Source organism: Abramis brama, assembly GCF_963993115.1.
Source record: "Abramis brama genome assembly, chromosome: 23".
In the NCBI taxonomy this organism is placed as follows: Eukaryota; Metazoa; Chordata; class Actinopteri; order Cypriniformes; family Leuciscidae; genus Abramis; species Abramis brama.
In genome coordinates this window covers 26650068-26663697 of record NC_139985.1, presented here as the reverse complement: position 1 = coordinate 26663697, position 13630 = coordinate 26650068, and the positions used below count along the sequence as shown (strand labels likewise).

The following is a 13630-nucleotide window of genomic DNA, read 5'->3' as shown; positions in this document are numbered from 1 at the left end:
GGTGTCTTGTTCACTATATATTGTTTCATATTCATATCATTTTTTTTAAGCACTGATGTACACCGAGTGAACGAGACGGAGGCAAGTTAGCAAGGGAAGGGCATAAAAAAGTGGACGACAACTCTGACCATGGCACTGCCACAGTACTTTTTTGATTTTAGACAGTCATGTTGTAATGTAGCCATTCAGTTTTGAGTCAGTTGCACAATTTCACCTCTGGATATCAGTAAAGCTGCATGGAAATCTCAACATGAGAACATCATTGAAATTCTGTCTTGTTCTGTCCTAGACTCTATTTTTTCACCCAGTCGCTTTTGGTATTTAGTCTTCAAATTCATTAAGTTATGAAGGTTCTGTTACATAATTTTTAAACATGCAATATTTACATTTTGGAAATCAAGGGGAAATCAGGGTTTTCACAAGTGCAATATCATATTCTCAGTAAGTGGTCAAAAATCCATACAGTTCCTCTTGGGCATTAAGTTGTTCATTAGACTTTTTTTTAATTTTTATATATATATATATATATATATATATATATATATATATATATTTTTTTTTTTAAATAAAACTTGGCTTGTTTTTCAGAAATAAACAATCTTTAATAAAGTGCGACAACTTCATCTTAACAGCATCATTTATAGGCTTCATTTTTTAGTATATATGTAAATTTACTGAAAGGTGAATTTCAGTAAAGCCAGGTGACCCAGTTATAAATTAATTCACAATATGCACACATTCACTGGTAATCTTTTGCCTAATATGCTAAAAACGACTCCGTTAATGTTTCTTATAATTTAGCTTTCCTTTATTTCATATAGCCGCGGAGGAAATAATTTTAGTAACGTAAAACAGAAACATTCTCTTGTGAAACATTGTCTCATTCATAGCAATCTAGCAATAAATAAATAAACAAACAGTCAAGGTAGCGAATCCGACAATGACGAAGGCTTTGCTTATGAATATTAACGTTGTCAGACACACAGGATAATTAATATTCATTAGCTAAAGGTTAGCTAAAAAAATAACGCCTATTCTTCTAATTGGTTAGCATTTTGGAGTGCGTCTCCCTTTCAGCAAATCAGTAAGGCCTGTTAGGTAGACGTCACAAAGCCTAATTAATATTAATGATGTTTGGTCACGTGACGGATCTCCCACCTGTCATTCCAGAACTCAAACACAGGCGCATCTGATTGTCTACATGAATTTCTGCCAGCATGAAATGTTAAATTCTGTTTTTATTGGCTTAGTCTGAAATGACTCGGACATTACTTTAACAGGAGATCAGTGGCATTGCGTCTCTTGAAGACACTTGATTTTGTTGTTAAGCTATGGGTGCTGTGCTGGGGACCCTGAGTCGGGTAAGTTGATTTGCTTTTTATGTATAGACATATATATTCACTTTTTTTTTTTTTTCCGGTTGGTAATATAATGAATGTTAACGAATCAAAGGAATTTCATTCATGTGTAATGAAAGCAGGACAGGTCAAGAAAATCCGTTTCTTACGCTCGCGCTTATCTGGATTAGTCATAATATTGTTTCCTCTGACAGTCAGTAGCGCGCGACACTGGGTCAGTTCGGTTACGTCACGGCCGTTACATTCACATTAAGTTATGAAAACGTTATTTCTCTGAACACTCAAAATATCCAGTTTATTAAATGTTTTAAAAACGTTTTTTCTTGGTTATACGAATGTTAAAGGAACATCCAATTGTATAATTTTGCGAAACATTATGGCAATGTTACTTTCAAATGTTTTCATAACATTCTGAAACATTTAAAAAAAACGTTACACGAACGTCCAGCTAAACTGTTAGAAGAAAAAAGTTCAATGAACAATTAATGTATAATTTTTTTGTGTGTGTGCTAACGTTTTGAGAACATTATTGCTTTTAACGAACATTGTAACGTTACTGGAAGAACGTTGTTCATTACTTTGTGAACATTGCCAGAACGTTTGAAATTTCTGAGAACGTTCCCTGTTCGCTTGGCGCATTTTCCTCTTTTGTGTGGAACTGTTGATGGTTGTTTTGTGATGGTGGTTCAGATTGCTGTTACTGATGCGTCATAATTCTCATTGGACATTACACACGTTATTATAGACTATTACTGTATTGCAGTTAAATAATATTATTACAGACAGGTGAATTCTTTTGAATAATATTAAAAACATGATGAATTATACACAATATTATTAAATAGGCCTCAATTCTTGAGAATATCATTAAAGATGTTTACCACACATTATTTTTTACACACAGATGCTGCTGTTCACATGACTTCTCAAGGTGACAGTAGTATTAAGTTGTTTACAACAGACTGAGCTCAGATCAGGTCTCATCAGCTGACTGTTTCAAATCTTAGTGTCTAATTAATAAACAGTGGTAAACCTCCTGCTCAAGTCTTAATAACATTCAATTCTAAATATTAATGTCCATCAATTCCGTATCCTGTGTGCAAGTGTTGTCAAGGCAAATCAAGTTCAAGTATCTCTCTTTTTATATCTACAAAGTAGGCTGCTTTGTAATCAGTTAATGCAGGTGTTGATATATACAGTATGAACAAACGTGTTGTGTACATATTTGTTCATACTTGTCTGATCGTTCCAGTGCAAATTTGTTTGAAACTGACTAATTTTCTGTGACATATCAGAATCTTCTCATAAATAATTAAACCATAGCTGCCAACTTTTGAGTTTTGCTTGGAGTGAGGGGGGGGGGACACTGATTGGTCGATATTATGTATGATGAATATACACTTCGGTAAGTTCGATTTTTCTGTGCATGAGAAAATGGATGTGTGGCGTGAGAGCGTGTGAAAAGTGGCAATTGCGTGAGTCTCACGGTGAATGCGTGAGAGTTGGCAGCTCTGTTAAACATATACATTAACGGTTAACATTGCCTTTGTATGCACAGTATGGCTGACTTGAATTATCTATGGCTTTTTTCTTCTTCTTTTTCGCAGGTTTCTTGCCTTTACAACTGTGCAGCATGTCTAAGGTGTCGATGCTGCCCACAGATCAAGAACTCCATTGTGACCCGAATCATGTATGCCTTCATCCTTCTGCTCGGCACCATCATTGCCTGTGTGATGTTGTCGCCTGGTGTTGAACAACAACTTAAAAGAGTAAGAATGAAGCATTAGTAGGGTTAGAAATAATCAAATAACTCAAGTAATGTACACCAAGAAACTGACATGGGCTCATTACATTAGTGAATTTATAAACCAGACACTCAACATGATTTTTGTCTCTTATATGCTGCGATAAAAGAGGATAGACAAACAAATAATGTTTGTAGATGATTTAACAATGAAAGATTGACATTTCCCAAACACGCTCGAAGTGCTCAACCAATAACAACACACTGATCCAGCCGACCAATCAGAGCACAGTGTGCTTTTCAGAAGGAGGGGCTTCATAGAGACAGGAACTAAATAGGGGTACGTTTCCCAAACAACTACGTAACTCGCTACTTTACTACCATAGTACGATGCATAGTTGAAGAAATCAACTAGTCATGCAGGTGGTGGAGTAATAACTTCTTTTAATTAATATGTTTGAGATCAAATTAACGCTAGATGTTTTGCTTTAAATTTCAGACATGGCATCTGAGGACTATTTCTAATTTTTCTCATTTATTATTTGTAGATTCAATCATAGGCTCGTTTTTACGCACTAGAGCACGTTCACACATGCGCACTCTTCAAAAACGACACTTTAAATCTCTTGACAAACTAAAAGACGTAAATGACATTTGTATGTATTCTACTCTATGTATTCTGTTCTAAACCAGCACTATAGGAACTATCCGTGATGTTAGTGTTCGCTGATTGGCCGAATGCACGCGAAACACCAGCACCCACCATTTTTAAAAAAGCTGTGTAAACACACAGATTATAGCTTATATATTTACTCCAAAAACTAACATGGAAAACAGTGATAGATGGGCCTCCTAAACTTTATGCTGAGGAGAAAATCCAACGCAACTTTGAGGGGACCAAGACAAACAGGATTATGTATTTCTGCTCAGTAGCAACACTGGACATCAACCACACGGCAAACGCTGATAACTTTTCATTACTGTCTATTTCATTATCGTATTAGACAAGACTGTTAGACAGATTGAAAACTGAACATGGAGAATGCGAGCGCTGTTAGCTCAGGCTCTGGCGTTCTCAGTGCCGTCAAAAGTCACAACAACAAGCGCGGCTTACGTCACTTCAGAGTTCCTACTGGCAGTGCGAATGCAACCTGGAAAACGTTTCTTAGGGGAACCATTAGTTCTCAGGGAACCACCCTGGTGGCTAGTTCCTAAAACTGAGTTCCTATATTCCTATCCGGTGCGAAAGCCCCTTATGCTGATGACGACAGAACTTGCGAACATAGTTGGCTAAAGATGCTTTTGGGAAATGCACCCCAGAGCGTTACTGACAGACTGGGAAGAGAGGAGCTGCAACAATGGAGAATATGGGGAAATAATGAAAAATCAAGCATGAAAACCTATTTTAGCAGAGTCCAAAAACAAAAGTCAGGACTTTGAAAGGGGGCATAATATGGCCTCTTTAAGACAAAAATACTAACTTTATCATTTCATGTCTTCATTCTTAGATCCCTGGTTTTTGTTATGGAGGAACAGGCTCCAGTATACCAGGAATTCAGGCCAATGTCCAATGTGAGATTTTTGTTGGTTATAAGGCTGTGTACCGGGTTTGCTGTGGCATGAGTTTCTTCTTTCTCACCTTCTCTCTGCTCATGATCAATGTGAAGAACAGCCGAGGTCCCAGAGCTGCAATCCACAATGGGTTAGTCCATTGAAATATGGACCCAAATTACTACTGTCATTTTCCTGATTATAAACTAGAATTTCCAATACATGTAATCCAGTTCGCAGCTTTAATACTAGTATTTTAACACTTCTCTATATTTCATCAGGTTCTGGTTTTTCAAGATTGCAGTCATGATTGCCGTCACTGTTGGTGCCTTTTATATTCCAGACGAGCCTTTTACCCGAAGTAAGAATGCAACTCATTTTATAAATCAGATCGAATTGGTTGTAAAATAGTCCATTTGTGAAATGGCTAATTTATACATAGCTATATTCAATATAATGAATATCTTGAATGCAATGTCTGTGTTGATATCTGACATTAAATAATATCAGATATCACTGCAATAGGTTGTGGTAGAAGTCACCCTTGTTTCTGTGAGTCCTAGACTCTGTAAAAAAGCATAATATTATTTAAAATAATAGTATATATTATTATAGTATATATTGGCAAGGCCAATAATAATTTCAGTTGAATCTTTGCCAGTAATGAGATTACATGTTAATAATAAGGATAAAGTGTTTGTGGAAATCATTAGTTTTGATGTTGACCTTTTGCTATTCAGCCAAAAATGAACATGCTGTCTTCAATTAGTCACCCTTATGTCAAAAGACAAACCATTAAAACTGTATGAATAATATTATTTGGTGTATGATGTTTTTCTGTTTATTATTATTAATAAATGTAACTAATTATTGAGTATTGACATATTTCCTAACATTGCTGTTGCTTACATTTTAATGTCATTCCTAACAGCATCCCTGTGGTAAAAACAATGTAATGCATCATATCTTTTTACGTATTGATTTTTTTTTTGTTTAGTTCAGTTGAATGGCCAAATGCTGAACATGCTTTTTACCTGTTTTCCAAGGCCTTCATAATTCATATTTATGCCCATCTCATTTTGGGTGTGTCTCTTTTGTTAGTGTGGTTTATTGTGGGAACCTGCGGAGCGTTTTGCTTTATTCTGATTCAACTGGTTTTGCTTATTGACTTTGCCCACTCGTGGAATGAGTCCTGGGTTGATAAAATGGAAAAAGAAAACACAAAGAGATGGTATATAGGTGGGTAAATTTGTTACACATGTAAAGATTTTTATTCTACATGGCTGAATATTTTGTCATATAATGTAAGTTTGAGTACTTGTATGACCCTTGCTTCTAGCCTTGCTGTCGGTAACAGGACTGAACTATATTCTGTCCTTCACGGCTGCCGTTCTCTGCTATAACATCTACACTCGGCCCGAGGGATGCGTGCTTAACAAGTTCTTCATCACCTTCAACATGTTGATATGTGTCACAGCTTCAGCCCTGTCTGTACTGCCCAGAATTCAGGTAGTTGATGTTAAAATTTTTGCTAGTCTGTACCAGCCATATAAATGTATTCATGCCATACAGTTTTCCCTTGTAATTACATCAATATTTCAAGTTCTTCCTGATGATTTATGTATTTTAATTGTGTGTGTGTGTGTGTGTGTTTGATTCTAGGATTACCAGCCCAGATCTGGTCTTCTCCAGTCATCCATTATGACTTTGTACACCATGTACCTTACCTGGTCAGCCATGACCAATGAACCAGGTTAGCAGATTCACAAGAGTTTTTATACATATCATTTTTTAGGAATCGTTAAAATATTTGGTGTCCAGGACGCCGTGAGCCTAGAGACCATAGTGCACACCGTGAGTTTTGCATCTAAAATGTGTGTGATATATATATATATATATACAGTACCAGTCAAAAGTTTGGAAACATTACTATTTTTAATGTTTTTGAAAGAAGTCTTTTATGCTCATCAAGCCTGCAGTTAAAAAAACAAAAAAAAAACAAACTGTAATATTATGAAATATTATTACAATTTAAAATAATGGTTCTCTTTTTTAATATACTTTAAAATGTAGTTTATTTTTGTGATGCAAAGCTGAATTTTCATCAGCAAGTACTCCAGTCTTTGGTGTCTTATGATCCTTCAGAAATCATTTTGACCAACAAGCGGATAAGCTTGAAAAAACTTATTTCAGTTGATTTTCAATGCTAGGTATTGTCAAGGTCTTGACAGTTTTTATTTGTGTCCATCCCTCACCTCCAGACCGCACATGCAACCCGAATCTGTTCAGCATCTTCCAGCAGATCACGTCGTCCACAGTCGCCCCGCTGGAGATCGAGAACCAGACTGCCGTCATCATCATCGACACCGAGGAAACCGTGCCGTCGGCCCCATACCTGCGCTGGTGGGACGCTCAAAGCATCGTCGGACTGGCCATTTTTATTCTCTGCATTTTGTATTCAAGGTACATTGTTTTTTTTGTTTTGTTGGATTTATACAGTCATTGACAAAAATATTGGCACCCTTGTACTTTTTCCCTAATAATAAGCAATTTTCCCAAAAAAATTAAGTGAAAAAAAAATAATATATATTTGATCTCCCTTTTTATTTATTTCACTGTTAAAGGCAACTTGAAACAGAAATAGTCTTTTTTTCTCTGTTGTGTCATATATCCAAGTAAAACGGCTTCTGGAACAAGAACAAATGTAGGGCGGGGCTTGATTTTGTCTGTGAGGAATTGATTGGATGGTTGTGGTTTGCTATTGGTGGATCTCATGTGAGTGACAGGTTGCCCCGCCCTCACGCCACTAAACACATCAGCAGAGAAGTCACCATGAAATCACAATTATTATTTTTTTATGGACTATAGCAGATTCATCTGTGCACATCATTATTTTTTTTTTTACTTTATTTTGAATCAGAATAACCTCCCCTCCCTTTTGCAGCATCTCTTCTCTTCTCTGATGACGAGGGCGGAGCAACCTGTCATTCACATGAGATCCACCAATAGCAAACCACAACCATCCAATCAATTCCTCACAGAGAAAATCAAGCCCCGCCCTACATTTGTTCTTGTTACAGAAGCCGTTTGTCCAAGCTTTTGACTGGTAGTTTATATAAACAGATTAATAAACATGCTTGAATACCTTAGTGTGAGTTATTTGTGAGTTAGTGTGAGGCTATTTTGAGCCTTGTTAGTGGTATTAACTAGCAATTTACTTTTACTTACTCTGTGCCCCATATACTAGCGTTATAAGCTAATCTGTTTTTAGAGATAAAACTCTTTACATTCGATTTTCATGAAAACGCATCCCAGGGAACAATCGACTCGGTAACCATGTGTTAATTACCCCTAGGTTCATTTTTCACCGGAATTGTCCTTTAAAGGATTACTTCACTTCAGAATAAAAAGTTCCTTATTATTTACTCACCCCCACGTCATCCAATATGTTTGTCTTTCTTTCTTCAGTCGAAAAGAAATTAAGGTTTTTGAGGAAAACATTCCAGGATTTTTCTCCATAATTCTCTTAATTTCTTTTCGACTGAAGAAAGACGTGGGGGTGAGTAAATGATCAGGAAATTTTAATTCTGAAGTGAACTAATCCTTTAATACTCTCTAATATCATAAGCATCCAGATGGGCCATTTTAGAGTTGTAATGCTTATGTCATAAAGAGCCTAAATTGTTTTGTTTTTTTCTTGGCAGTATACGCTCTTCCAATACCAGTCAAGTTAATAAACTGACGTTAGCAGCTAAAGACACCAGCGTCGTGGATGACAGCGGCTCAGGAAGTCCTGAGATAGAAAAGGCTTCAACACCATTACATGTGGAGGACAATGAACGAGACACTGTTCAGTACAGCTACGCTTTCTTTCACTTCATGCTGTTCCTGGCGTCTCTTTACATCATGATGACCCTCACCAACTGGTACAGGTGTGTGTGACGGCAGTGCAACAAGATTTCCCAGTCATTACTAAAACACACACACACAATATCAGGCGTTTCATATAGTTCTATTTTGTAAAACCATTGTTAACCGAGTGATCATTGATTTTATTGTCACCCCAGCCCTGATGCAGAGTACAGTGCCATGACGAGCAAGTGGCCAGCAGTGTGGGTGAAGATCTCCTCCAGTTGGGTCTGTCTCACGTTATACACCTGGACTCTGGTTGCTCCTATGATTCTCACCAACAGAGACTTCACATAGAGGCATTTCTGCAGCAATGTATTATGAAAATATTTCTGTCATGACAACTCTCTGAGTGTTTAGCATTGTAATGGATCTCACAATGTTAACATATTTGGTCTTGGCGGAGTAGATCTGCTGCTGCTGTTGTAGAGCAAGTTCAGGACTTGTACTACACACGACACACTGCTGTGAGCAAGACACGCTGCTGCTATACAATATAGTGTACATGAATTACCCCTAGCAGATCTACACAGGTGGAGCTGGGGAAGGGGGAGGGTTTCTGAAAGCGCACTGCAACTTCTACAGAAAATGTTGACCATGTATTTGAATGTTGAGCAGCGATCTCATTGGCTGCTGATACAGCAGGAACCAATCAGCTGTGCCCTTTAGAGAATGAAGTGATTGCAAGAAGATTGGGTTAAGGACCCATCAGCCTTGCGCCATCTAGAGTTTCATGACAGAACTTTTTTTATTTGTTTTTATATGTTTCATTTATGGACGTTTTAATTTATTAGAGTTTTAATGTTTTGATTTTGGACCATTTTGCCTATTAACCTTAGCGTGTGGTTAGGATGTTCTCTGTGCTATGGAAGGTTGTTTCTGTACGCAATAAAAAATAAATAATTGCGATGACATCTTTTCTCTCACAATTGCAAATTATAGTCAGAATTGTGAGATGTAAACTTTACTTTTTTGTGCGTTTATACCTCGCAATACAGACTTTATAACTTGTTAATATTTCAAATTGCAATTGCAAGGGAAAAAAGCCAGAATTGTGTTTTTTATATCTTGCAGTTCTGACTTTACAATTTTTTATAATAAAAACTGACTTTATAATAAAACTGACTTTATAATAAATTATAATTTATAATTTATAATCTGAGAAAAAAATCTGAATTTGTGAGATATAAAAGGGTATTAATGCCTGCAATGTAAATTCGCAATCGCGAGAAAAAATCAGAATTGAGATAAAAAGTCACAATTACCTATTTATTTTTTCATCTCCGCTTACTGCTTTGGTTTTCAAAAAAACTGTTTTTTTATTATGGCGAATTTGTATTTTTTATTTACCATTAAGTATCTTTTATTTCTATTGGTCAGGCTAAATGGGCTGCTCTTTTTATTTTTGTATCTTTTACTGCATGTTTTGTACAGAAACTGCAAAATGTTCTTTGAGGATGCAAATATGTTTTGCATATGAATAAGCTTTTTTGTACAACCAGGAGAATTATTGTATTATTAGTACAATGCATTAGTGCATTAACATTAGTATATTTAACAGTGTATTTCCAATTATCTATTTTAAATTGATATTTTTTAGATTAAATTGAAAGTTAGTGATCATGTACAGTGTGTGCTTTAATTATCAACAAATATTTGGAGATTATGAACATTTTTGTCATGTTTTTTTTACCGGAAAATGCATATTATTGATTTCAACACAGTACAAAAATGTAATTCTTTATTGGTTACATTTACACACTTTTTGAGGAAAGCTGAACCTGTTGAGAAGCTGATTTACATGTTTAGCATCACATGTATTTTATTAAAATAGGGTTCAAAATATTCAGCTGTAATTTTTTGGCAATTATTGCATTATATTTAACACTACTGTAAGAAAAACATGACCAATCTTTGACCAACATTCCTTATAAACACATTTTCCAAAAATAATCAAAGGCTTTCCATGTGTAAATATAGGTCTCTTCATTTAAGGGTCTATTATGAATCAGTCTATTATGACAAGAACATTCATCTTTATATTTATATGAACTTTACATTTCCTACAGCAAACTACTTATTAAGCTTGTCAAAAAAAAAGCTTGTGTGGCACCAAAATATATTTTATCCGACCATAGACCTCTTCCGTCCTCTCAGGCGAACCTCGTCCAGCTTCTTGATGACCGCAGAGGACTTTTTGGATGAAGCCGAGTAACTTTTCAGAAGTCTCTCAAACAAAGTCTCTGTGTTGGGGTGAGTGCTGAGAAAAGCTTTCTCCAACACATACAGGTCAACTCCTTTATCTTCCGGCAGAGCAGAAATGTAACTCAAGCCGAAGTCAATCATAACCAGGTGAATATGTTGGTGTTCAGCTCCGGGGATCAGAAGCATGTTGGAGGTCGTGAGATCGCCGTGGATGACGTCTTCATCATGCATCTGAGCCAGGACTTCACCGATCTTGTCCACTAGAGCCTGGAGGTGCTGTGGGGTTTGTCCTGATGCAATGTGGTCTCTTACCGACACGGACTGGACAATATCCTCCAGGAAAATGCAGTGAGTGGTGTAGTCAACAAAATACACGACAGGCGCGTTGATACCTGGGACAAAGCAAACCAACAAGTGATCAGAGTATATTTGATTAGTCTATCGCATCTAATTGTGTTTAACCGGTCAAATATGCACATTTTTAGAATTTATTTGCATTTTGGCACTTTATTCCAGCGTTTTTTATACAAATGATGAAGAAAAAAATAAAGGTGGATGGAAACATTGCTGGTGTTTCTCAGATATCGCTTACTGCACCTTTAATTAATTGAGACATTTGTATATGACTTTATTTTGGAGTGTTTTCAAAATAAAATAAAATCACATTATTAATAGCATCAAGTAATATTCATAACAGTTCTTTTCCTCATTAAAGGCTTTAAGTACACACTGCTGCTGTACCTCTGTCTGATTTTTAAATGCCTTCAAATCAAAGCAAGTTAATGTTGAGATTCACCTTAAAGCTGGTTGATTTGGTTCATGGCTTATAATGCTTTAGCCAAGACTTTATTTTATTTTATACATCGATTAAAAAAAAAGAATGCAAAAATACTTCAAAATGTTCGAAAATAACTATTTAATTGAATTCCATTTTCTATAATATATAAATGAAAAGATATATAAAAATGCAAAATTCACATTTACTCCACAAATATTCTGCTTTCCAAGTTATATAGTTGCTGGAAAAAAATAATTGTAAACACTATATAAAACAGATGGAGTCATTTGCTTTATGCCTGTCAAATACAGAATTTCTTCACTGCCTTTGCATACGTTGCACAAGTACACTTAGTGTACATCATTTTCATTTTGCAAGTATACAGTTATTTAAGCACACTATAAGAGTTTACAATACTAGTTAGTGTGAATATGCGCATGCTCGGTTCCTGCAGCCTTGACGGCTGTTGATTGAAATGGGAAGGAAAGTTCTAACGCTCGAGGATCTGGTGCCCTATCTAGTGCACTCACTGACCTGCTCTCCTGCGAGGATCTGGTGCCCTATCTAGTGCACTCACTGACCTGCTCTCCTGCGATGATCTGGTACCCTATCTAGTGCACTGACCTGCGCTCCTGGATCTGGTGCCCTATCTAGTGCACTGACCTGCTCTCCTGCGAGGGTCTAGTGCCCTATCTAGTGCACTGACCTGCTCTCCTGCGAGGATCTGGTGCCCTATCTAGTGCACTGACCTGCTCTCCTGCGAGGATCTGGTGCCCTATCTAGTGCACTGACCTGCTCTCCTGCGAGGATCTAGTGCCCTATCTAGTGCACTGACCTGCTCTCCTGTGAGGATCTAGTGCCCTATCTAGTGCACTGACCTGCTCTCCTGCGAGGATCTGGTGCCCTATCTAGTGCACTGACCTGCTCTCCTGGATCTGGTGCCCTATCTAGTGCACTGACCTGCTCTCCTGCGAGGATCTGGTGCCCTATCTAGTGCACTGACCTGCTCTCCTGCGAGGATCTGGTGCCCTATCTAGTGCACTGACCTGCTCTCCTGCGAGGATCTAGTGCCCTATCTAGTGCACTGACCTGCTCTCCTGCGAGGATCTGGTGCCCTATCTAGTGCACTGACCTGCTCTCCTGGATCTGGTGCCCTATCTAGTGCACTGACCTGCTCTCCTGCGAGGATCTGGTGCCCTATCTAGTGCACTGACCTGCTCTCCTGCGAGGATCTGGTGCCCTATCTAGTGCACTGACCTGCTCTCCTGCGAGGATCTGGTGCCCTATCTAGTGCACTGACCTGCTCTCCTGCGAGGATCTGGTGCCCTATCTAGTGCACTGACCTGCTCTCCTGCGAGGATCTAGTGCCCTATCTAGTGCACTGACCTGCTCTCCTGCGAGGATCTAGTGCTCTATCTAGTGCACTGACCTGCTCTCCTGGATCTGGTGCCCTATCTAGTGCACTGACCTGCTCTCCTGCGAGGATCTGGTGCCCTATCTAGTGCACTCACCTGCTCTCCTGCAGCGCAGTATGGATCGCACCTCCTGCGTGGTTCTGCGACGCGTCAGTTTCTCATCGACTTCAGGATGGCGATATAATTTTGTGAACCTCTCTTTAATAACCACGGGCCGCCCCAAAAACGTAGCTCGATAGACACGGGCTTCTGCGCCTTGTTTAATCAGCTGTGCCTCTTTTAAATAGGCCGGAACACTCGCTTTTAGAGCGTTTGACTGAGCCATGTTCAAAAATAACCCATGCACCCATGCGCGCGCTCTCTCTCTCTGCTTCCGGAAATACACGCTGCTTCTTCTTCTTTTACAGGACACACAAGCGCACACCGCCACCTACCGTTGTGACTGCACAATATTTTGCAAACATTTTGGGAGCGTCACTTTGGATATAAATATACAAATATATTTTATAATATTATGTTGCATTATATGATAGGCCTATATTATATTATATTATACATTATATATTATACTATATTATAGTACATTTTACATTATAGGCTATAGTATTTATTATATTATTTTACATTATATATTATTAAATTATATATTATATTATATATTACAGTATAT

General features: G+C 37.6%; 2 protein-coding genes across 3 annotated transcripts; one reads left to right on the top strand and one right to left on the bottom strand.

Moving 5' to 3' along the window:
- The first annotated feature begins 1142 nt into the window (after positions 1-1142).
- serinc3 (serine incorporator 3) lies at positions 1143-9676 on the top strand. 2 transcript variants are annotated; one of them, XM_084100794.1, is made up of 10 exons: positions 1143-1361; positions 2966-3127; positions 4611-4804; positions 4935-5014; positions 5755-5892; positions 5993-6162; positions 6316-6406; positions 6915-7116; positions 8358-8585; positions 8721-9676. In XM_084100794.1, exons 1-10 carry the CDS (start codon positions 1332-1334, stop codon positions 8857-8859), a joined length of 1434 nt encoding a protein of 477 aa, XP_083956920.1. In that variant the 5' UTR covers positions 1143-1331; the 3' UTR covers positions 8860-9676. The 2 variants fall into 2 exon arrangements, with proteins under 2 accessions (XP_083956920.1, XP_083956921.1); XM_084100795.1 differs by lacking the exon at positions 5755-5892 and having other exon boundaries at positions 1163-1361; positions 8721-9475.
- A 610-nt stretch (positions 9677-10286) lies between these two features.
- tp53rk (TP53 regulating kinase) lies at positions 10287-13335 on the bottom strand. Its single transcript, XM_084100797.1, has 2 exons — positions 13057-13335; positions 10287-11159 (listed from the first exon to the last, which is right to left on the bottom strand). Exons 1-2 carry the CDS (start codon positions 13283-13285, stop codon positions 10687-10689), a joined length of 702 nt encoding a protein of 233 aa, XP_083956923.1. The 5' UTR covers positions 13286-13335; the 3' UTR covers positions 10287-10686.
- Positions 13336-13630: the final 295 nt, after the last annotated feature.

Bases quoted from the DNA above. Each gene is read 5' to 3' on its own strand.
- serinc3 (XM_084100794.1), top strand. From the start codon at position 1,332: ATGGGTGCTGTGCTGGGGACCCTGAGTCGG. The intron at 6,163-6,315 runs GTAGTTGATGTT...GTTTGATTCTAG, and splicing joins CTGTACTGCCCAGAATTCAG to GATTACCAGCCCAGATCTGG. The intron at 7,117-8,357 runs GTACATTGTTTT...TTTTCTTGGCAG, and splicing joins CTCTGCATTTTGTATTCAAG to TATACGCTCTTCCAATACCA.
- tp53rk (XM_084100797.1), bottom strand. From the start codon at position 13,285: ATGGCTCAGTCAAACGCTCTAAAAGCGAGTGTTCCGGCCTATTTAAAA. The intron at 11,160-13,056 runs GTGAGTGCACTA...GCTTTGTCCCAG, and splicing joins ACTGCGCTGCAGGAGAGCAG to GTATCAACGCGCCTGTCGTG.